This window comes from Chionomys nivalis, chromosome 4 (assembly GCF_950005125.1).
Source record: "Chionomys nivalis chromosome 4, mChiNiv1.1, whole genome shotgun sequence".
Classification (NCBI taxonomy): Eukaryota; Metazoa; Chordata; class Mammalia; order Rodentia; family Cricetidae; genus Chionomys; species Chionomys nivalis.
In genome coordinates, this window is record NC_080089.1 from 101,736,832 (window position 1) to 101,761,692 (window position 24,861).

The 24,861-nt window shown below is 44.5% G+C and overlaps 1 protein-coding gene across 1 annotated transcript in view; it reads right to left on the reverse strand.

Moving 5' to 3' along the window:
- Nek11 (NIMA related kinase 11) overlaps positions 1-24,861 on the reverse strand; it is a 216,577-nt gene that overhangs the window by 18,815 nt on the left and 172,901 nt on the right. The window contains 1 exon segment of the mRNA XM_057767840.1: positions 11,740-11,836. Coding sequence (XP_057623823.1) covers positions 11,740-11,836 — 97 coding nt within the window.

Sequence of the window (24,861 nt, forward strand, 5' to 3'; positions counted from 1 at the left end):
AAGAATGGGCAAAGCAACACATAGAGGCGCAGCTGAAGAGTGATGGGGCTCCGCCTTGACTCCACAATGTTATCCCACATCCTTCCTCAGAACATCAGTAGCAATAACCATTTGTATGAATGTGACCCTAAAAAGAAAAGGTCAGGCAGTGGTGGTGCACACCTTTAATCTAGCACTCAAGAGGTGGAGGCAGGCAAATCTCTGAGTCTGAGAGCAGTCAGGTCTACAGAGCATGTTCCAGGATGGCAAAGACTACACAGAGAAACCCTGCCTTGGAAAATACAAACCAGAAAATCAAAACATTTCTATTAACTAATGCCCGAGAGTAGAAACTATGTGGCCTGGACTGTTGCTCTTCTGGTGGACCCTGGTTCAATTCCCATCCCCCACACGGTGGCTCACAAACCATCTGTAACTCTCAACCTAGGGAATCTGAAACCCTCTTCTGACCTCCATAGGTACCAGGTAGTTCATATACATACTGCAGTAAAACATCCACATACATAAAATATTTATAGAGAATATAGCCATCCAACCAGCCAGGAGCACCCCATCACTTATTCCCCAAAAGTTTTAATCAAATTCTGCCTTCAGTTTTGTGCCTATCTCTTCTTCAAGGGTTACATATTTTTAATTTGAGAACTGAGAAGCAAACATACTTAGCTAAGCCCCCCAAATAGTGAAGGGCTTAGTTCACCATTGGTTGGTTGGTTTTTCATCCAGTGAGCCACCTTTGTGAAATTCACAAGTATGTTTCCTGTGAAACTACCCAGGCTGATACAGTCAGCATGCCAAAGCCATGTGAAAAGCTTGGTCCTGCCTGAAGGACTGCTAATGCATTGGCATTCTTGATAATGAGGGTTAGAGCTGTGCCGTCTTCATGCCAGTTCGGCCTGGCTTTGTAGAAACTCAGAACCTGGCTATTCACACAGCCAGGCAGTGAATTCACACAGCACCCTGACTTCCTAAATTCTCTTTCATCATTTACTTCCTCTATATTATTCAACCAGGTTTATTATCTTTTTCCTGATACTAACACAGACTAAAAATTTTTTCAGGTGTAGGTGTTAAGCCCAGATCAGCAAAATATGTTATTCAGATGTGCTAACTGTGAGTCATTTTTTAAAAATGATCCTGATGAAATATTAGAAAATAAATATATCCTTAAATGAGGTCAGCTTTCAGTCTCTCAGAGGCAAACAAATTTCATCTTTTATTTCTCTGTGCTCCCTCTAATCGTAAGCACTAGTTTCTATAAACAGCGGGAGGTCACCAAATGCTACTGAATTAAACAAGAGGTGACGCTTGCTGTACTGCTGTGTCCCACCACGCTATGAAACATTTGAGGCTGTGCAGTTTATGAAGAGAAAGGTTTCTGAGTGCATAGCCCAAGAGTTCAAGAGGCTTGAGAACATGGCACCAGCTTCTGCTCAGCTCTGGGGCAAGCATCAAGATAGGAGGTGCCACAGTACAAATGTTTAGGAGGGAGGAGACACTGAGAAGGGAGTGGGGAGAGACAGACAGAGATAGAGACAGACAGACAGACAGAGAGAGGGAGGGAGAGGAAAGGAGGGGGCATAGAGAGGTAGAGAAAGACATACAGAGAGTGAGAGAGAGTCCTCTCCATTGCTTTCCTAGTCATTCTAAATGACTAACCATCTTATCCTGGATTCCCCTCAAAGGCTCCATTGTCTCTCGGTATCACCACACTAGGGACTAAGCTTGCAACAGAGAATTCCTGTGGAGACACAGCTCCCCCTTCTTGAGAGTTTGGTTCATTCTGGGACAGCTCAGCCCTGGAGGAAAGGTGTCCTGACTATCCAGAAGCCAGGATACCAGAAACTGGGGTGCGGTGGGGGATGGTCTCCGCGCAGATTATAGAGATCCTGCTCCTCTAGTGGAGAGCCCCTACAGCGGAGTTTTGCTCTGATTCCTTACGGGAACATCCTAGCAGAGCTATCTGCTTCTTCTCCAGCCCAAGATGTTTCTTCTGCTAACACTCTGCCAGGGGAAGCCCCCTGCAGAAATATAGCAATCTCCTCCCCTCCTCAGGCTTGCTCAGTCCCCTTAAGACAAGTGCTAGCAAGGTTCTTCTGTTCTGCTCCTCTGCCTTGCTAAGGCCCCCTAGGGAGCATCTCAGCAAGGTTTTTCATCTCTGTCCCCTAAGGGACTTCCCGGCCAGGTTCTTTTTCTCTGCACCAGGGAATGAAAGTTGTCACCCAAGACTCTTTTGAGAAAGAGATTTATTTGGGAAGGAGGAATCTAGGAGAGTGGCTGCCTTGGCCACTTAACAGCAGCTCTCAACAGAAGGGGTGGAGGGGCTTATATAGGGGTAGCGGTTTCCCAGGAAGAAAGGGGATTGGTTCATTTTTTCCCTGCTCAGGAATTGGTGGTTTAGCTGGTCAGGGGCAGGATGACTCTGACTTCATGGCCAATCTGTGTTTCTTTCACTGGTCCTTTTCAGTTTTTTGACTCTAGTCTTAGGACCAGGGCATATTTCTTTCACTGGCTTTAATTCTAGGGACAAAGTGTGTTTCTTTGACTCTAGCTTCAGAACCAGGGCACCTGTCTTTAGTCCTGGGTTCAGGGATAAAGATGTTTCTTTCCTGGCTCCGCTCTCAAATCCAGGGTGGGTTTCTTTGACTCTGGTTTCAGAGTCAGGGTGCTCAGTGATTGGTTGGTTTCCTGCCCCAACTGTCCCTTTTACCCTACAGCGTGTATTCTATGTATAGATATGTATGCATGTGTGTGTGTTCTATGTGTATATATGTGCACATGTGTGTACTATGTATAAATATGTGCACATGTGGGTATGTTCCATGTGTGTATGTGTGTGTTCCATGTGTATATATGTGAGCATGTGTGTGTGTTCACACACGTGTTGACCTTGACCTTTGGTGCCATTCCTCAGATGCCATTCACCGTTATTAAGACAGACATTCTCATTGGCCTGTAACTCACCAAGCAGGCTAGGCTACTTAACCAATAAAGCCTTGGGATCCTCCCATGTCTACTTCTCCAGCACTGGATGGCAAGAATATATCAACCATGCTCGCCTTTTAAAATAACAAGAAAAAAAAGCGAGGATTTTTTTTTTTTGTCAAATTGGCTACCTCTCCAGCCACCATTTTCTTCCAGCCTTTTGAACCAAACTTTCAATTATGCATTTGCCCTCCTAAGATTACGAGTTGTACACTGATTGCCCATAGCTAATGCCTCACACCCAACAAACTCTCGAGAAAAGAGTAATTGACCCCAGCCCTTAAGACAACAGGGAAGGAGGCTGACGGGATCCTAGAAGGGTCTCTTACTCGCACAGGCATGCAGCCCCTCCTCTACCTGTACTCTACTTGCTGGCTACCAAGTGTTCTCCAAGTGCTATGTGTATACAGAGCTTTGCTGCCCTAATATTGAAGTCCCAGTTTAATCAGCTGTCCCCTCAGAGCTACTCCATGACACCTGCCTTTTTAATTTTTTTAAAGAAACGAAGTAGTGGCGCTATGTCTAACATCGCTCATATCAGATCTGAGCACCCGAGGAAAAGAACCATAGCTTCTTCTGTTTCTCCAGTGATGGGTTATTTCAATCAGTATGACAGGAATGGCTTTATTCATAAGGCACTGGAAATGCTGAAATAGTAACTAGAATAGGAAGCTCTTCACACACAGAACAAGAAGCTGGCCTGAACAAATGAGAGGCTATCAAAATATGTCCTGACACAGGACAGCAAGCAGAAGGGGACAGAGTGTGAGCAGAGGCAGTCCTGCCTGCCAGATTTAGAATAGCATTCCTTCCATTCACCCTTTCCTTATCGCCAATCCAGCGGGGTTGCTATGTGCTAATAACTACCAAGTCAGTGACCAGGCTCCAGAGCATGCTTCCAGGCACATAAAATGCCCATGGTAACAAGGCTTCCCTAGAATTCCTGATGGGCCTCTCCTTCTTTGTCACCCAGCTCTCTTCCCAACCCCCTTGGGCTGTGCTTACCAGTTTGGGTTTTAACCAGATTTACCCACACTCTCAGACTCTTAGACATCTTGATCTGTAGCCTGCCACTTCTGAAATGTCAGGCAGTGGAAGAGTTTAGAACTCTGAAAATATCACCTGATTGCTGACAGGACAGGTGGCCTGCCCCTCCCATCTGTAGAAGGCATGAGTGACATGCAATAGCAGGTGTCTGGTTTAGTGCACTCCCGTACAGAGGAAGGTGTCAAGAGCAAGCCTCATTCCACATCACAGTGACACAGCTTTGGTTTGGCTCAGAACCTTGAACCGACACTAGTACAAACTTCATGTCCTCCTCGGGGCAAACATTTTCTTAACAAGTGTACTGCTAAACCATGATGCTTACAAGCCATTGGTACTGCACCAGACACCACGGATCAAGCTGCTGAGGACAGTGAAGGCCACGGGCTTCTCACCTGCAGTGTAACCCTCCTTGTTAAGCTCTTACTGTGATTGATAGTGAAGAGACAATTTCAACAACATGCGAATGAGCTACTGAATGCTGGACCAATTACTGCATTGGACCTCAGTGCTGCTTATAGACCCTTCTCATGCCTGCCACAGCCTCTAAAGAGTTGACTTCAGCCCTCTCTGCCAGGGCTGCTTTCTGACCTTAGTAAGATATCTCAAACAGTTTACAGGCAAGTTCAATGAAACTTCCAGAAATGTATTCATAGTTTCTCCCTCCCCCTCTCACCTGTGCCCTCACACAGCACTAGGGAAGGCTCTGCAGACATAAGACCTACTGGCATCTGGCAATGACACACAGTGGGAGTGCACACGCTGTTCCAGCTGTGCTTGCACAGGGACATTGATGAGTGCAGCCCATTCCACATGCCAGCGTGATAGGCAGCCTCTCCTCTTCAACAAAGACTATATATATATATGGCACTAGGGAGACGGCTCAGTCAAAGAAGTGCTTGTTGTGCAAACATAAGGACCTAGGTTCAAATCCCCAGCACTGACATAAAAAGCTGCTTTTAAATCCAGTGCTGGGGAGTCAGAGCCAAGGTGAGCTGTCGATCTTTCTGGCCACTTAGTCTAGTCACAGCCATGATGACCTCCAGGCTCAGTGGAAGACCTTGCCTCAAAACACAAGGTGGTCTCCGCCTAGCTCAAACCTTCAGGTCTTTTCCATGGCTTCCCAGTATCAGGTTGAGTCTTGGTAGAGTAGATCTAATCCTTAGAAGTCTCAGTTGTATGACAGTGGAGGCTGATTCTATTGTGCCTAGGTACTAAGAGCTCTTGACAGTTATAAAAACCTGGCAAATCTCTAGCATTAAAACCAGAAGTTCAGCCTCAGAATCTGATAGGTGGCAAGTTTCTTTAATGGAACCCTTGGGACTAAATGATTTAGGAACAAATGCTAGCGAGGTACCAGGCACTAACTCAAAACCTGCCTCTCCGTGTAATAATTCAAAGAGGGACAAAGCAATTCAGAAGTGCAGACGCCAACACCTGCCAAATTCTGCATCTAGACTCCTATCCACTGCCCTACTCACAGTCATGGTCTATGATGGAATAGTTACTCCACCTACGTGACATTTCGGAAAAGGAAATACAGACAGCAGATGGAGGCCACCAGGGACAGGATGTGATGGAAGGATCTGACCCACGAGGAGACACCAGGAAAGAATTTGGGAGGAGATCGCACTGTTCCTTAATCTTGACTGTGCTGTCAAAACTGATGGAACTATGAACTTAGAAGTGTAAATGGCAATGGAATTTTATATTTTACATAAGTAGAAGTGGTGCTACTGCCAAAACTCAGAACTGCATGTTAAAGGGGCCCAGAAGACTCACTGGATATCAATAACACATCTTCCTTATTAAAATAAATGCAAAACAGCCATATTTTAAGTCCTACAAATTTGAGAGTCATAACAAATACATTAATATGAATATATTTTATGTGTCATTTGACTTTTGTTATGACTTGTCATTGGTAACAAACGTTCCCAACTTTGATGTGACATGACTCTCCAGACAGTTTGTTACAAGGCAAGTTCTGATTCGGGAGCGGCAATTCCAGATGCCTGCATTTGTCATAGCTTCCAGGCCACGCTCATGCTGTTATGAGGTCTGGGAGACTAACGAGACCACTGGCTGTGGAAAGCTGAGGCTAAAAGAACAGTCTATTGAAGTGGAATGAACCCTTCTTGCCGCAGCCTATGTGAGCCAAAGGAGCCATCTGTTGGTGACAGTATCTCGCTCTCCTCAGAGGTGAGCACTGCCATTGCACAGGGTCTTCTTCTTCGTTTCCAGACACAGTCTAGACACAGACATGGGCCAAATATAGCTTATGGTAGTAAAAAGGTTCTTCTCAACACACATTTAGAAACCTTGCCCTAGCACAGAGATTTTAGGAGGTGAATACACATACATACATATTAAGTAGCAGTATCTTTGGATGTACATGGAAATTGCTCAGCAAAAAGAAATCCATACTGATTTCTTGTCATCCTTCCAACACTCCAATGGCTTTGAGGCCTATTCCCAAAAGAGGACATTCATTTTTGGAGTGGCCTCCCATACAGGAGTAAGAAGAGGCCGTGGCAGAAAGTGAGGTGCTAGAAGATGAAAAATGGCTAGGTTACATAGTCATTGCCTTCCTGATAGTTTCCTACCAAACCGGCATTAATGCTTTGTCTAAAGCTATGTGTGCCTTTACAAATAGCTTCTTCACTGGCACATGCCCTCAGGTTAAAACATCTCTCAGCAGACCAACCCTTGACTACACTTCAGATACTTCGCTTGAGACTTTCCAATAGGAAGCAAACACACAGATATGAGGGGCTCATTATAAGCCACGAACAGCTATCAATGCTTGCAAATTTACATAAACCACGAGGAGTGAAGGAAGCCCGTGTGAGTTAAGTCCTGAGTGAATGTGGAAGCTAATATGGCACAGCCATGCCAAGGACCCTAACCCCAGACCCCTGGGTGAATGGCAAAGCCTTGCCCTGGGGTGAGGCTCAAGAAATGGCAAACCCTTTCTTGGGGATCCAAGTGTGAGTATCGATAGTGTGTCTAGAAAACATCCATCATGGCTTTCTCCTCCAGGACATTTATGGCCTGAAGACTGCTCCCTACAGAGACTGCTTCTGCCTAGATCAGCAAAGACTACTCTTGCTGTAGCTGTGCAACAATCTGCCTCTGTTCAAATCTAAGCCGTAACATGCTGAGCATCCAAGGCCCTGCAGCTTCTCCATCAGAGGGTCCCGACCACCAGACCCAGCATGCCTGTGTTTGTGCAGTTGTCTTTTCTTTATTCCCTTGATGTCCCATTCAGGGCTATCCCTGGACCTGAGCTGAACATGACGATAATATGTGTTCAGTGTATTGTCATGTTTTTTCAAAGCACCTTAAACACAGGCCTCTGGGGACATCACATACAGGAGAGAAACCGGAGACGCAAAGATGTGCGACTCTTCCAAGCACGCTGATCATTGGTGCCATAGTTTGACTTCTGCTGCTGTGGCCAAACTGTGACCTAAAGCAGCTTAGGACAAGAAAGGGTTTGCTTGACTTAAATGTCTAGGTCACAGTCCATCACTGAGAAAAGTCAGGACAGGAACTCAAGCAAGACTTGAAATAGAAAGCAAGGTCAATGCTGCTTGCTGGTTGGCTTCCACACTCAGCTCCTGCTAAGCTTTCTCATACACCCTAGGAGCACCTGCTCTGGGAATGATGCTGCCCACAGTTGGCTCTTCTACAACAAGACAGTCAAACGATCCCCTTCAGGCAAATCTGAATATGAGCCATCCTTCAGTTGAGACTCAAGTTCACAATGAAGCTAACTAGGACAAGCGGCAAGCAGGATTATGAATCCAATCACCGCGCCCCCTCACCCTCCCTCGACTACAGCGCTCAGGTTGACTTTGTGTTGAACACTGAATATGCTAAGTCACCTAGTTGGCACCTGTGGACACTCCCAAACAATTTGCTCATGTTCATGTGTGTTTCTCCACAGTCAGCCTGCTTACTTCTCTTTTTAAATTACACATGTCAATCTCAAGAGCACACCCCTCCAAACCTGTATATTAATCTTGAGTTGGCACCCCAAGGGTTCAGCTGTAGAAATAATGTTACCACTTGGCAGACCAGGAAGCTGAATCTTAGAAAATCATGGTCCACATCTATAATCCCATCACTCATTCAGCAGACGGAGGCAGAAGGATAGTGAGTTTCAGGCCAACCTGGGCTATGATGTGAAAACCTGTCTCAAAACAGAACAAAGAAAGAAACTCACTCAGCAAAGGTTGGGAAACCACCTATTTTAGTAAAGCCAAGGACTTGACCAAAACTGGCTCCCTGGCAGCCTCTCCTCCCTTCTCTTCACCTCTCTGAATCCCACTCCTCTGGGAGCAGCTGACCAACACAAAACTCCATGGTTTGGGTTTGTGCGTTGCGCACGTGTGTGTGTGTGTGTGTGTGTGTGTGTGTGTGTGCACTTTTGTTTTGGTATTTCTGTATGTTATTTTTTGCTTGCTTGCTTTGGCCTTATTTTATATATATTTTTTTTTTGAGAGAGAGAGAACATATGAAGTTGGGTAGGTAGGTGGATGGGGAGGCTCTGGAAGGAATTGGGGTAGAGGAAAGAATGCAATCAAAATATATTGTATGCAATTAGATATGAGTATCAATCCATGATCGAATCTAGACAAAAGTGTCAGCACAACGTACCCAAGGCCAGTGTATAAAACTGTTCAGCTGAGTGGCTAAATGGTTAATGATTTTACATCAATGTTTGGAGTTGATTTGTTGTGTTGAGTAATGGATATTTTCAACATGTAAATGAAGCTTTTTATGCTTTTTATTTTAAAACCAATAAATGATAATCAGTAGTAACTTATCAGATATATATATATATATGTATAATGCAAAATTTTAAAAAAACTAACAAGAGAACAACCTACCAATGTAATGAAATAACTAGAATGAACTTTGGTCAGTTCAATTTGGCAAAGCCTCTTTGATTTGAATTATTTGAAGTATTCTTTAATATGCTAGGTAACAGGACATTCTGTGCAATGTAAAAGTAATGAAGTCTTAAATGACAAAAACCCTCATGACCATGAGTGAAATACGTCAGCCACTGTCTTTCTCTTTAAAGATCATCAATTGAGAGATTAGTAAATCTTTCTCTTTTTTCTCATCAGGAGAGATGGAGGTAGGAAGAGATGGGAAAATGAGCTCCAAGTCTCCCACTTCTAGGTCCTGGGATTCAGTTGTTGTCATGGTAACTGAGTTACCCTGTGAGTACCCTGTTGTAGGCAGAACTCACAAACACAGCTTTCTATTTGGAAATCATTCAGCGAGTTTTCTTTCAAGCAATGATTGGGATGACACAATCTATTGCAAGAACAATTCCTAAGCAATCTGCCTGGGAAACAATTCTCCCTCACCTTCCCTGACTATTGCTCATCTAGACAATAGATTTCAGAGGGAAATTCAGTTGTGATACTGGTAGTATGGGCCAGGAACACACAGTTCACAGGCCAGTTCCACCCCCTCTTGTGGTCATACAGCCTGTGAATTAGGAATTGTCGTATTTTCAGCAGTTGGGAAAAAAATTGAACTGTGGCCATAGCTCACTGGCAGAGAGCTCTTGCCTTAACATGCTCAGGGCTTAGATTCAATCATCAGCACCACAAAAAAGAAAAAAAAAACAATAAAGAAAAGAAAAATCTTTGTGAGGTCTGAAAATTATACAAAATTAACATTTGCTCTTAAAAATAATGTGGCCAAGAAAGATGGCCATGTACAGTTATTGCCATATTGCCTGTGGTTGCTTTTGTGTTGTAGGACTAGAGTTGAGAAATTTTAACACAAGCTGCAGGCTTATGAAGCTTAAAAACATTTACTATGTATTCCATTGTGGGAGTAATTGTAACACAAACTGCAGGCTTATGAAGCCTAAAAACAATTAACTATGTATTCCATTGTGGGGAAGGAATGCTGGACTCTGACCTACAGACATGGACCAGATGGGAGGGGTTAGAGTACGAAGTTAAGCACCTCCTGTCACAAGACCTGTCACAGGAGCTAGGGATGGAGATCCGGGCATCTTCTCGTCAGTGTTCCTGATCCCATCTACCACTGCACATACTTTTGTGGAGGAGGCCAATTGAAATTCATCTGTTTGAATGTTGTCCTCCCCCAAAACACACAGTGAAAATTAACCCCAGTACCACTATATGAAGAACTGGGTCTATCTGGGATCTGATCAGGTTACATAATTTCAACAGTCATGAAGAGGTTTACCGAGCTGATAAAATGGCTGGAGGGAACCGGCTAGGCCCCTTGTTTGCCGTTCTGTCCCTTCTGCCCTATGAGTATATAGCATGAAGTGCCATCTGGGAAACAGAAACTGAGCCCTCACCAGGCAGTGAACAGGCCGGTGCCTCAGTCTCAGACTTCCGCACTCACAAGAGAGTTCTATGTTTACAAAGAAGCAAGTTTGAAGTATTTCTCTACAGAAACACAAAAGGACAGACAGAATTTGTTTCCCAGATGTCACAGCTATCTAAACATGTGGTGCAGCTTTGGGACACGCTAACAGGCTAGACTGTAAAGTGCTATCCTGATGAAGGGCCAGAGAAGGAAGCTGTAGAGAACCTCAGGTTGCTCAGAGATGGTCTCAGCTCATGAACCGAGTACTGAGTGCGAGGTGGATAGCAAGGACTGCTCTGATGCCAACCCAGAAGGAAGCCGCCATTAGAAACGAGAGGCAAAGTTGCCCTCATTATAAAGAGGCAAAACCCTTGACTGAACTACATCCATGTTCAAGTTCGTTAGAAGTAAGAACTTTTGCTGCTGCCGAAACACCATATTTAGAAGAAATCTTTAGGCAAAGTGTGACGGTGGAGGCATAATTTTTGTGACTACTTCTAGGAAAGTGTGAGAATAGAAAAATAAGTTAAAAATGGCATTTCTCAGCTGGGCAGTGGTGGCACACACCTTTAATCCCAGCATTTGGGAAGCAGAGCCTGGTGGATCTCAGTGAGTTTGAGGCCAGCGTGGTCTACAGAGGGAGTTCCAGGACAGGCTCCAAAGCTACAGAGAAACCCTGTCCCCCCCCCCCAAAAAAAAAGAAAAAAAAGGTATTTCTCAGCCTGATCATATAAAATTGATGGAGGAGGGTCATCTTTCTATCTGTTGTTTCACTGGTTAAGTAATAAAGAAACTGCCTTGGCCCCTTTAATAGGACAGAAAATTAGGTAGGCAGAGTAAACAGAACAGAATGCTGGGAGAAAGAAGCCGAGTCAGTGTGTAGCCATGATTCTCCCGCCGGACACAGATGCAGGTTAAGATCTTTCCTGGTAAGCCAGCTCATGGTGCTACACAGAATATTAGAAATGGGTTAGATCAATATGTAAGAGCTAGCCAATAAGAGGCTGGAACTAATGGGCCAGGCAGTGTTTAAAAGAATACAGTTTCCATGTAATTATTTCGGGTAAAGCTAGCCGGGTGGCGGGAGGCAGCCTGCCGCTCCTTACAACATAAAATAATAATAATAAAGTATGTTTGGGAGAAAATACCAATAGTATATCCAAGTAAATATTTGGTAAGATTTGTTTGACTAGAAAGAAGCTAAATGTTATTCTCCAAAACAATGGAAGAATTATCCCAAAGGCATCGCAGAGATCTTCCAAGGTCCATCCCCACCGCTGGTATTAGGGCCTTGAGAGGATAACAGTTGCATAGGGGAGCCCAGACCACGCTACTTACTCCTTCACGTGTTTCATCTTGGTCCTGGCCATCGCGCTGTTGAAAACTGATGGTCCGGGGGACATGTCTGCAGCCGCACTGGTAACGGTCCTTGTGTCTGAAATACCAATGCACAGCCCTCATCGACTTCATCAGCTCTCCCACAAACTCAAGGTGACATCCAAGGGCAACCAGAGAAGAGAAGCTAATCCACCTTTGTCCCAGGTAATGCTCCATTAATTAGAGAGTAATTCAATTACCACATGCACATTAATGAGATTTATTCCAAATAATAAGAGTTTTTATAGTTTTGAGATGCACCAAGGTTTCAACCACCAACCTTCTTTCAGAAAACTGTTTAAACGCAGCATCATTATTTAAAAGGTGGGTCTTTATGTTAGAAAACTCAGGAACTGTATCTGTAGAGCCAAAATTCTGGGGGGCTTTGGGTCAGTCTCTCTTAACAGGAGTGCTATCCATTTAACTAACAGGAATGTCTGCTAATAAGCACGCCTTTTCCCATATCTCCTTGTCACTCTTGGTCACTAGCTCTTTGCTGCAATAAAAAGCAGAATGTGGACAGGGGTCACCTGCAGTGCTGAGTCCAGCAGAACGGAGCAGGTCAGAGCTGGCGCAAAGGTGAAAAACCACCAAGGAAAGGTGAGCTGTGACAGACTCTGCCGGGACACTTCTTCCCAAGAGACCCCTTGGGCCCTTGCAAAACACTCTAGAGCTGAGAGACCCTGGAGCAGCACAACTTCCCATTCACAAGCTGAACCTGCACTGGGGAGATGGTTCACCGTGTAAGAGCATCAGCTGCTCTTACAGAGGAGTAAAGCTCAGTTCCTAGCACCCACATGGAGGCTCCCAACCACCCATGTGTGACCCCAGATCCAGGGAATCAAACACTCTCTCCTGGCATCTCTGGGTGTGAAGGCATGAAGGTAGGATGCACGTATCCACGCCGGCAGAACACCCACACACAACAAATTACAAGTGAAGGTGCTGGACCTCACTCAAGGGGGAGGGCTCTGTGCTTCCACAGAGTGGGCTCCCCAGTCAGCCCTGCCGCTTTGCCTCCACGAAGCTGGGGGAGAAATTTTTTTAGGAGCATTGCTAAGACGCCGCTCACCCCTTAGTAAAACTCTGAGCATCATGCCCATTCACCAGCTACATCCATGGGAAGACCCAGGCTCCTTCCCAGCGAACCTTACAGAAACATGGCCGATTTGAGCGCAGCTCAAGGAAGCGAGGACCAATTGCTGTTTTACATAGTAGCAAAGCTATTTTCATTCATATTTTAAAGTGTAAAAATAAACTAAATGTAGATCCTAGTTTCTTTCCACATATATTCTCTTTTTGGGTGGACCCCGAGGGCACGGGCTCTGCTCTGAACTTCTTGCTCTCATAGATTTTGTAGGGATGACATTTATCCTGCATAACTTGATGAGGCTCTGTTCTTTCCTCGGGGTCGATCCCTGGGCACAGAATTATTGGCTCTCTAGGCATGAACTTTGAAGAGGACACATTCCAATTAACAAAACAGCCTGTCTGTCCTTCCCAGTTCCTGACCACGTGCCTTCACGGTACAGTCACACGTGATGACAAGTCACTGTCGCCCCCTCTATTCCTGCCAGAACAGACACTGTCCCCAGGCAAAGCTGGGGACAGGAAAGAGGAAGGCTTAGGGGTTCAGGTTATAAAAGCGTAGGTCTTGCTTGACCCTGAAAAGTTACTAAACATATCACAAGCATGTTCCAGGTGAACTCAAAATCAGTTCTGCCAAGAGTGAGCGGTAAGCTCTGTCCCCCTCATCAGGAAAGGGCTGGCAAGTCCCGAAGGCTTATATAGCTGAAGGTCAAAGCAATTTCCAGGAGCGCTATGGGCTATTTCAAGCTGGCCACTCTTGGCATTGCTGGGGAGGCTGCTAGCTCTCAAGTCCAGAGGTAGAAAAGGGGGCAAAATGAGTTCAAGCCGCAGGGCTGGCCAAGCATGGCACTCAGTAAACAAGTCCTTCTCTTTGCTTCTTATTGGGCAGTCTTTTCCTCCTCTCCACCCCGCTGTCTGACAGGGACAGTGGTGGTCTTATGTCAAAGAAAAAAGAAGACACATTTAAGAGTCATGGCAGAAATAATCGAGACATCCTTATCCAAACGCTAATTTGGTGTGACTTGCCAGAGCTCCTGTTTAAAATGCACATTTGTAAGGAATGGGTCTGAACGGAGCTGGGGATTCCATATTCCTACTAAGTATCCATGTGGTGCTGAGGCTACTGGTCATGAGGTGCATTTTGAGCAGCAAGGCTCATAGAGCAAGCTATATGATGCCGGGACCAGTGCAACTTGGCAACATAGGACTCACTCAGTAAGCAAGCTAGAGCTGTCTGGGCCTTCTGCAGCTCTCTCTGGACTCATCATGGTGATTTATTTATTTATTTTTCCATTAAAATTTTCTTTTACTCTTTTTAGCTAAATATGTAATGTCCCCTTTCCCTCAGGAATTAGTGACATTCAGGGAAGTCTGGGAGTCCCTCTGGTCCTTGACTCTACCCCACCCACACCCAAGCCCTCTGAAGACGATGACAGTGATGAAGGGGACCAGGTGGTGGCAGAGCTATCTTCTCAGGGAGGCGAGCTGAGGAGAGGCAGCATGTAAGCAAGACTTTTAACACTCTGGCATAGTTTATCAGATGTAACTCACAAAACACACATCCAAAGACAAAACGTCATTAAACCTGGAATGTGTGGCTCCCACCTAAACCTATATAGTCCTGTGTAACTGCCCGAGCCACACACTGGGGCCCTAATCCTGGAGTTCCCCCTTAAAGGTTTTTTTTTTTTTTTTTTTTTAAAAAAAAAAAGGAAGAATCTTTATTGTCTCTGTTGGTTTTAAATTAATTTTCTCTTACTAGACTTCAAGAGAAGTTCCATGAAAATAGAAAATAGTACCTGTGAGACACACACATGTGTCAAGAGCAGCTGCACTGTCAAAAGTCCCTTAGGGCAGCTGGAAGCTCTCCCTCCTCCCAAGGGTCTTGCATCACAGAGCAGGAATGACATCCTTACTTGCTTTAGACTAACCTTTGTTTTGGCTTCACCTCCGTCATTTCCTAAAGTGCAATGTTTGTATATTGATGTGGGATTCCCCTCTGTATGCTGTGAATACCATTGGTTCATAAAGAAACTGTCTTAGGTCTGCACAGGGCAGAATGGAGGTGGGGGGATGTAAACTGAATGCTGGGAGAAAGAAGGCAAAGTTTAGAGAAGTCATGCAGCCCCACCAGAGACAGATGCCAGAACTTTACTTGGTAAGCCACAGCCTCGTGGTGATACACGGATTAATGGAGTTGGGCTAATTTAAGATATGAGTTAGCCAGAAATATGCTTAAGCTATTGGCCAAACAATATTGCAAATAATATGGTTTCTGTGTGATTATTTCGGTGCTGAGCAGCCAGGAACTAGCTAGCAGCCTCCTACAACAGTATATAATATATGTAACATGGTAAGGCACGGGGGATGCAGAGAAGTATGGGGGTCATGGAAAAAAAATGCTCCCCTATAAGGATCACAGTTGCTATTCTAGCTCTCCTCTCACCAGCTACACCGCCCTCTGGCCACCTCCCTCATCCTCAGCTCCCGAATTTTACATTTAAGTTGCTTCATTAGCTGAGAGCCTCCCCTCACTTCTGTGAATGTGAATAGGACTTGTGTGCAGGACACAGATGCATTACAGAAGAGCCTCTCCATGCACAAGCAGCAGCAGGAGCCCATGCACAGAGACAACTGGCTAGGAGTCACAAGCGTCCCAAGTATTACGTGATTGTAGGCAAAGGCATCGTGACGTCTCTTTGCTCTCCTGCGAAATACAGAATGGATGAAGATTCCAACACCTGCACACCCTGGGGAGATGTTTTGAAAATGAGGTGAAAACACAAAGCCAGGGAGAGGCACTGAGCAAGCAGAAGCAGTGCATGCAGAGGTCAGCTCGTGACAGTGTGATCAGGATTCCTCCCGCTCCTGTGGCCTCTCCTGGGTAGAGATACCTTCCCTGTGGAGGCGATGGCTTGATGGTGCCCAGTTTTACCAGGAGAGATGTTCTCCTCTCATCTCTTACTCCAGAGTGACCTTGATCATAAAACCCAAGCCTGCGCCTTCGCTGCCCCGCCCCCAAGCATCCTGCACGTGGGCCGGAAAGAGCTGATATAGGCACTGCAGGGGTAGATATTTTGGCTGCAATCTCACTGAAGCACCCAGGACATTGCTTACTCAGGAATCCTTGCAGACACCGCCTTGGGTGTGCCGGTCTCTTAGAACATTTCCACCTAACCTCCCTGAAGTTCCCAAGGTATATTCAGATACTAGCAGTTGCTTGACAGAAATCAGCTTTTTCTCTAAAATGTTAAAGCAAGTCCTCATGGCCCCCATTTCTTCTCCTTTTTTGGAATGGGAAATGATAGAACAGGGGTCTATTTTTCTGAAAAGGGACAGGTAATCACCACTTTAGAATGTGCGGGCCATACAATCGCTGTCGTATTCATTCATCTCTACTGTCCTAGCATAAATTCAGCCGTAGGTACAAGTTCAAGAATAAACGTTGCTATGTTCTAGCAAAATTTCACTCACAAGAACAGGCAGTGAGCTAGGTTTGGCCTGCTGGCCACAATTTGCTGACCTCCGACCTCAGTGATGGCAAATCATCATAGTGTTGGCTGTAGAACTTCTCCAGGCAAACACTTCATTTAACCAATAATCGAGACTGAGGTAAGGAGAACACATGAGACTTGCCCGACACTGCAGAGTCAGAAAGGGAAGAGTCTGGGCTAGAACCACAGTTATCCAATTCCCCCCAAAGAGTATTCGTTCTAATTCCCTCTTTATGGATTCTGATGTAGAGATTTAATCAAATTCAGATCATCTGACAAAAATCCTACTCCAAAGGCTGAAATACGGGCAAAACATCTGCCGCCTCACCCTTGCCCTCCCTGGTGGCAAGCCACGAGCTCTTACCAAAAGGCCCATGTGTCAGTGGGGAAGCAGTGAAACCCACTCCACTCTGCTGAGAGGGTTAGCTGACTCCAGCTTTGGGAAGATTTTTTTTTTTTGAGCTTTTCCTATAATGATAGTGAATTTAAAATAGTGATAGAACTGCCCAAAATTGGCAAAGCAGGCTGCTGCCTATCTTTGCTGTCACCCCAATACCCCAAAGAGGGAAAGCATTGTTCAGAGCTACCCTCGAGGAAGAATGGATGTGCTGCTTGGTTGTAGACACCCTCCAATCATGGCAATTCTAGAACAGCATAAAGCTGCCTCTTTCAAGCTGTGCCCTTCCAGGTGACTAATGGTGGCAGAAACAGAAAGCTGGCCCTGAGGTCTTTTAGGACAAGTGAGGGCTCTGAGCTCCCCATGGGTCTGGATGGGGTCTGTCAAAGCTGCAGTTCTGCTTAGCTTCCCATTTGCCTCGTCCTGTGTCCCTTCCTCTTGTGACTCCAAGGATCAAAGACACTGACATAGAAATGTCCTACCCAGTCCCAGTGTCAGAGGCTGCTTTCCGCAGAAGCTAGCTCCCTAAACATGGCAACTGGGTTGAAGGAAGTAGGGGGTGGGGAATGCAGACAGATGTCTTGAGATTAAAAGCAACAGTAAAGAGGATGGTGTCATTTCTGCCACCCGTATCCATTCCAGCTCTTTCAGACAATTATGTGTGTTGACACAGAATAGAAGCCACCAAATAAGGAGGTCGAAGGCAGCCCTGGTACAGCAACTGTGTCAAAGTCCAGCACATTAGGAGTCTTGGAGAGAAAAGCCAACAGGAAGAAAGGGAATTAAAATGATCTAATGACAACAATCTCCAGTGCCTTTTACTAGGAGGGACCTGAGACGCAGCAGGTAAGTGTGTGGGTGGGGTCAGAGGACTGGGGTTGGAGTCCTGACTCTGTGACTCGGTTTCCTCATCTGTGCAAATAAAGCTACCTGTTAGGATTGTGATAAAACTTATACAAGTCTCTCCTTGTGTGTACCTTTGTGTACATTATTGTTGGTAAAGGCCAAAGAAAAATTTACACCACTTCCCTCATCCCTAGGGCACCCGCCACTGGGCACCTTCTCAAAAACAAATAGCACCCCAGTGTCTATACCAACATCAAGTTGTTGGAGGGGGAAGTAGGTCAGCCTGAAAAATAAGTTTGTCTGCCATCTCACAGGGGCGATGGTAAATACCAGAAGACAGAAAATGCATAAACTGTCTAGTTTTTACGTGGATGTCTCCCACCTTAAGCTTTCAACTGAATCTTATAGAGGATTGAAAAGAAAAACAGCACTAGTTAGGGCTTTGGGAATTTTCTTCCCTCTTGAATCTACTAGACGTGACTTCTAAGACTAGCTTGTATGGATAAAAAGAGAAGAGAAAATTCCTGGCTTTGGATTAATGCCTTGTAATCAAATGTGGGTACCAGACAGGGAGAGATGAGGAAGTCAGACTGGAACTTCTCCATCGCACAATAGCTAGTGTGTGAGAGTTCAGGATTCTATTCTGCCAGTGTGGACACACTTAGCTTTGAAGACTAACCCTGCTATTCTGGAGCCTTGGGTTGGATTAGCTGGAAGACTGAAACAAAAATCATGTCATTATCTCCCTCTCTTTCAGTTGAAAAAAAAAAAATCAGTCAAGTCAAACATGTCCACTGAAAACACGCTGAAAAACATAGAGAAGGCAAGAAGTCCAGAGAGAAAGCACTTGGCTGCTTCTAGGGTGTGCATGCGAGAGTGTGATTACGTCAAATATTGTTCTGCATGCGTCATTACTTTTATGACACCTTTCTTTCTGTGAGTATGCAGCTACATCATGCTGCACAGAACTTTGGTTGGAGGTGTATTAGCCACAGTTGCTAAGCATTTCTTGTGACCCTAGTTCTCTGCTAGTATATATAACTCTGTGTACTTGTGCGTGTTTATTTTTACACATGACTCTGAGATAAATTTAAGTTTTTAAACAAAGGTTGTCTAGGTCAAAATATTTAATTCTTTAAGTTATTATAATGTATATATGGAAAGAAAAATATTTTTCTAAGTTGTGGACATCAAAATTTGAATATAAGGCACTTCTATTAAGATTTGGCTCACCAAAATGTATCCAATATAAGTGCTTTTGAAGGCCTTAGCTAGCAAGGACAGCATATCTGTCCCTAGTTTTGAATCCTGTTGGTTCCTGAAGTGTGGTCCCAGGCATCACCAAGACTAGTTAATAATATAGCCTCCTGGGCTGCTACTGCGTCAGAGTCTCTCAGGGGAGGGGTGAAATAGCCATCTAACGGATCTGATGCTCTCAGCAGTGTGAGAAACACACTGGCGCATCCATTGGCCTCTCGCAGTGTGCTCATTGTATCTTGTCGGGATGCCAACATATCTATCACCTGGGAGCTCCCTGACAGCATGAGCATCGGGGCCATCTGACACTCCCATCTGTACCCTGCGATGGCTTTGTATCAACAAGTAGTCCACACACGTTTCAGAACTAAGCAACTTTCAGTTGAGCGTAGCTTTGTGCATGTTTCTAAGCTTCCACACGAAGCAGTGTAACACTGTGATGGTCATCTAAGACAGCCATTGGACCGAACAGAGAGAGGCTGTGGGATGGGCACACTGCTAGGTGTGTCTGGCATGGCGTTTTCAGAAAGGACCGAGAAGGGAGAGAACGAGGGCATCCGGGGTGAGCAGCACTGACATACTCCACTCTTCCTGAACAAGAGTGTCTACTGCTGCTGCTCTCCCAAGTGCAGACTCCAGCTTCTCCAGCTCCCCAGGGTGCTTGCAGGGTGCAATGTCACCACCCCACATCCCCTATTCCGAGACTTCTGGTTTCTTCGACTGCAAAACTATTGTGTTCTTGGTAGACAGCCACTGTTCAGTTCACCTATCCAGCCTCTAATCATGTAAATCAATCCGATAAGCCCATGCATATATGCATGCATGTATATATGTATGCATGTAAATGTAAGGATGTGTGTACAGATGAATGCGCATGTATACATTCATATGTATGTGTGTGAATGTAAGGATATGTGTACATATGTATATATGTGTGTCTGTTTTCTATTTGTTTCATGCTTCTAGAAGACCCTAATGCATAATACTTCTAAATAACTGGATACATGTAAGAGGGGTAATAACCAGGCTAGGTTAATATGAAACAGCAAATTTTAATGAAGGGATAGCTTACAACACCAGGGATCCAGCGATGGGCAGGAAAAACAACAAAGAGAGCGGCCGGGCTCATGCCCCGCCAGATTTATACATAAACATTAGCCCAAGGCGAACAAGCCCCCTAATGGGCTGGGCTATCCCTACAGATACACTTGTTTTACTGGCTGAACCACAAGTGATTTCAAGAAAATAAAATTGGTATGGTAAATTACTACTAGAAAGAAGAGCTTATTATTCTTCCTTGAGAGCCTGTAGCCTCCACAGCTCAAATGGCCAAGTTAACCTGCTGACTCACAAGTCAGTAATTGCCGCGGTTGGATGACCCAGATACTGGATCACCTCTGGGCTGAGAAGATGCCAGGCAATCTGCATTCCTACCTGCTCTCCTAAGCTGGATGCTGTGGAAATCCAGTCTCAGCCGAGCACTGAGCAGGGCAGGCCCCGGGCACAGGGCTTTGGTCCTGTTGGTAGGCACTCCATGCTGGGAATGCCCCTGCCCCTGCTGGGGTCCCCTAGGTGAGTGAGAACACAGCATGGGCACCCACTTCACAGAGTGTCATCTGCTATTACTGTGCGAAGCACCTGCTCCCTCTGCAGCCGGCAGCATGGAAGGCAAACTATTGACTACCTAGCACCACAGTCCTCGGTTTCTGCAGAAGTCAGAAGAGGACAGGCTGTCATAAACACTACAAGGAGCCTCTCCAGCATAAGTTGTCATCAGTGTTTTTGATCTTGGCCATTCTTACAGGTGTAAGATAGAATCTCAGAGTTGTTTTGATTTGCATTTCTCTGATGACTAAGAATGTTGAGCATTTCATTAAGTGTCTTTCAGCCATTTTAGGTAACCCAGACCCAGAAATATAATATGTACTCACTCATAAGTGACTTTTAGACATAAAGTAAAGAAAAAACAGCCTACAGTTCATAACCCCAGAGAACCTAGGCAACCAAGAGGACCCTAAGAGAGACATGCATGGATCTACATAGGAAGGAGAAAAAGACAAGATCTCCTGAGTAAATTGGGAGTGTGGGGGCCATGGAAGAGTATGGGAGGGGAGAGGGGAGGAAGGAAGGGAAGCAGAGAGAGTAGGTTCACTAGAGGAAAAAACAGAGTTGGTCTCTACTTTCCAATGCTGGGATGATTACGGTGATGATTTTAATTGCACATATTTATGTAAATTACTATAGTTGTTATGGGGAATATTATGGAAGTACCTCAAAAACTATTTATGATCCAGCTATTTCACTTCTGGGTATATAGCCAAAGAAAATACAATCTGTGTATCAAAGGGATACCTGCATGCTTATGTTTATTCTCATATTCATTTTAAAAGTGACATGAGGCTGAAGAGATGGCCCCACAGTTTAGAGCACTGACTACTCTGGCAGAGGACCAGGGTTTAATTCCTGGCACCCACATGGCTGCTCACACCATCCCTAAATCTAGTTCTGAGAGATCTGACACCCTTTCTGGCCTCGGTGAGTACAGGCACACACACAGAATACAGACATACATGCAGGTCAAACTCCATATACATAAAATAATTTACAAAGTTAAAAGTCAACTTGTGTACATTCATGTACACAGTGCTTTTGAAAGTCAAAATTAACAATTTGAAGAAAGAAAAGTTTTCTCACTGACCTGTGAGCTCCAGTCCCCCAAAACAACTACATTTGGCATCTTTGGTTTGTATTATTTGCTCTTTTTTCTAGTTCACATGCTTACACACCATATTTTAGTTTCCTTCTTACCCTATCTATGAGCCTTCTACTCTCCACTGGGGAATCTGAATTTTCCTTTTCCTTCCTGTCTTTGTCCATTTTTCTCTCCCTGTTCCTTTCTTTCCCTCCTCCCTTCTCTTTTCTCTACCTTGCCAATAAAGTTAGACCACAATTTTTGAAATTCAAATCTTTAAATCATTATGATCAAATCAATGTCACACCTGCAATGTGTGGAGGTTACATTTCCTTTCTAAGTTCCTGTTTTGTTTTTCCTGTAGTTAGTAATTGCCGTGGTGCTTTTACATTGATTTGTTTCCTGGTTGCTTCTCTCTAATCCATCCCTAAACTTTCTAAGGGGGCTCTAATCCATCTCCAAACTCCCGTGATAGCCAGATCCGTGATCTTTCATCAGTTCCACATCTCGTTGGCAAATGTGCGGTCAGCCTTTAAGTCCTCTGGCCCCGCCCAGTCCGAATAGATTGCTTTCCAGGCCTGCTGCTCAGCTGCCACCCAGAGACCTTGCTTTACTATCACTGCCTGAAGCCTTATATTCTTTTGTGTTGACCCCCCCATTACCCGTAGCCCTTGTCTTATTCTCTCTTGATCAACTGCTATATTTTCATATAGCATGATTTCTAGAAACTTTCTAAGAAAAGTCATGAGACATAGATATTCTGAGACATACTTTTGAAGTTGTATGTTTGAAAGTGACTCGAGTCCTCTGTCATGCTTGATGGTGGTGGTTTGAATAGTTTTGTCTTTTTTTTTTTTAAGATCTATACTTGACTAGTGGTTAGTTCAGATTTTATTATATTCTAGCCTCCAGTATTATTGAAAAAAGTAAGAAACCATTATTTTTCCTGATACTTTATACCTGATCTGCCTTATTCTCTCTATCAATTTCTTCTTTTCTGCTCTCCCTGAAATTTCTTTAATTAGATTCTAAATCAGTTCGATTGATTTCTTCTTATTGCTTATTTTATTCTGGAAATTATTCTTAATTCTAGTGACTTTTCCTTCCTGCTTTTGAATTATAATTTTAATAGCTTTTTATTATTTCATAGATATTCCTTTTGTTTCTGTAAGAGTCTCTTACAGCTTTTAGGAATCTAGTGATAGGATAATTTTCCTTCCTTCCATCCTTTGTTTCCTGAGGCTTTTGTGTGTTTTTGTTTTGACTTTTCTCCTGTTTGTTAGATATGAGGAACATTACATATGTGTTCATGAGGAATATACATATTCCACCCGGCTATTCAAGTCTAAGTGTTAAACTCACAGGCCATGTTAAGCCTTTCCTGTAAATTTGGTACTATCAGCTGACAGGTCTGCTCTTGGCCATGGGGTTGGGAAGACATCCACGTCATAAGAACCTTAGTCCAGTAAGAGCTGAGTGTAGTGCCGTCCTCTGAATGGATCCATGCGGCTCTGCTGGTGTTTGGAAGGGGCCAGAGTGAAGCGGTGTTTCTGGTTTTTACTACCAACACCGAGTTCCCTTCTGTTTTCATCACATCTGTGATGTGGGTAAACGAGGCATGTCTTCAGTGTCCCTCGATCCAGAGCCTCTGTCACTTAGTACCCCCATAAAATCTAGTCCTTTGTGTCCTCCTGTGGGAAGGGGTTTCCTGGCATGGTGAGTGGGGAGAAAAAGACCTGGACTCCATTCTTCTTTGTTCACACTGTCAGCCAACCCTTCCCCCCACCCACTCCTGCTCTCAGAGGTCTGCAGACCACACTAAAGGTGTATCCCCTGCCCCTCTCTCCCACACATATTAGGAGCTTAGCTTTCAGAGTTCCTTGCTTTCTAAACCAGCCACCATTCATCCATTTGCTTTCTAGCTTTTCGAATTCACTAGTATATTTCTTCTAGTCTTTTTTTTCCTGTAGGTTTATGTCTGCTTTATCTCTTTACTCTCACTTTAATAGGGCTCCAGGCAGAGACCAATATGTGTTTTTCTCACACACTTCCCATGCTCATTTCTATAAAAATTATACTGTCTAGAAATGAAATTAGAAGCTACTTTTTGTGGGGGGGGTCTGTCTTTTTCAAGACACAATTTCAGGTAGAAACACCAGTTTGTAACACAGGTAAGAGTGAAAGTATTTTAGTTACAGCTGGTAAGCTATCAAGGCTTGCATCTGAATGCTCCTAAAATAATTGAAAATGCTGGCTAGGGGCCTCTTCTTCACCAGACACAGTATGAGTTTTTGGAAAAACACAGGACAAATGCAGTTGCTCACCCACACTGCTCACCCCTTTGCAAAACCTGCTGGAGAGGTCTGTGTTGATGATTTCACATCTAATTGAGATACAGAGGGAAAATGACTTGGCCAAGGGAAGCCTTCCCAGTGCTCTAGGCCATGCCCAGGATGAGGCGCCCTTAACAAGTATGTGCAGGAAATCAGATCACAGGGAAAGAGCTGCTGGAACTATGGGTTGTGTATGGAGACGTGGAAAAACAGCTCCTAACAGACAGTGGTGCCCATCTGTCTCCCCACAGGAAAGTGCCATCGACCGCTGGTCTCTATAGTCTTGCCATCTCCTTTGAAGGGATTGCTTTTGTTTTTATAATTAACTTTCCTAAAACATTCACTCAAAATGTGAAAGAAAAAAACCCAGTCGTTTTCATCTAGGATCTTGAAGAACTCTGTGAAAAATCTATTGTCGAAAGCTGAAAGTTATCACAGCTGGGCTTTTTGGATTAAAAAACAGAAGAAGAAGAAGCAAAAAAAAAAAAAAAGGGGGGGTATCATTGAAGCACAGCAATCCCATTTATAGAGACTGACAACACTAAAAACATTTCAGCTTTGTTTCTCAGACCAAATCTCTTTCAATAACTGACTGACCTTCAGAGCAACAGGCCTTTCAACTTCACTGAGCATAATCTGCTTCGGCAGGACCAGCTGGACAGGGCGATTCCTTTTCCAGGGACTCTAAACCTATTATGCACTGCCAGGCTACCATTCTGATCATAAAGGACTATCAAGTGTCATTCACTTCATCCTTAGAGACTGAAAGTCACTTGTATTAATAATAAAGGTTTCTTCCTAGAGTGTCCTGGATGTTACGCCAGACCCTTCAAGGTCTGTCGCCCTCAGCCTCCTCCTCTGTAAAATGAAGAATGGGATCAGAATATCTGTGAGGTTCCCACAAAGCTTTTGACTTCTTGGCTATGCTAGTAGAAGTAGAAAGACCACTACAGTTTGGAATCTGAAGCAGCTTAC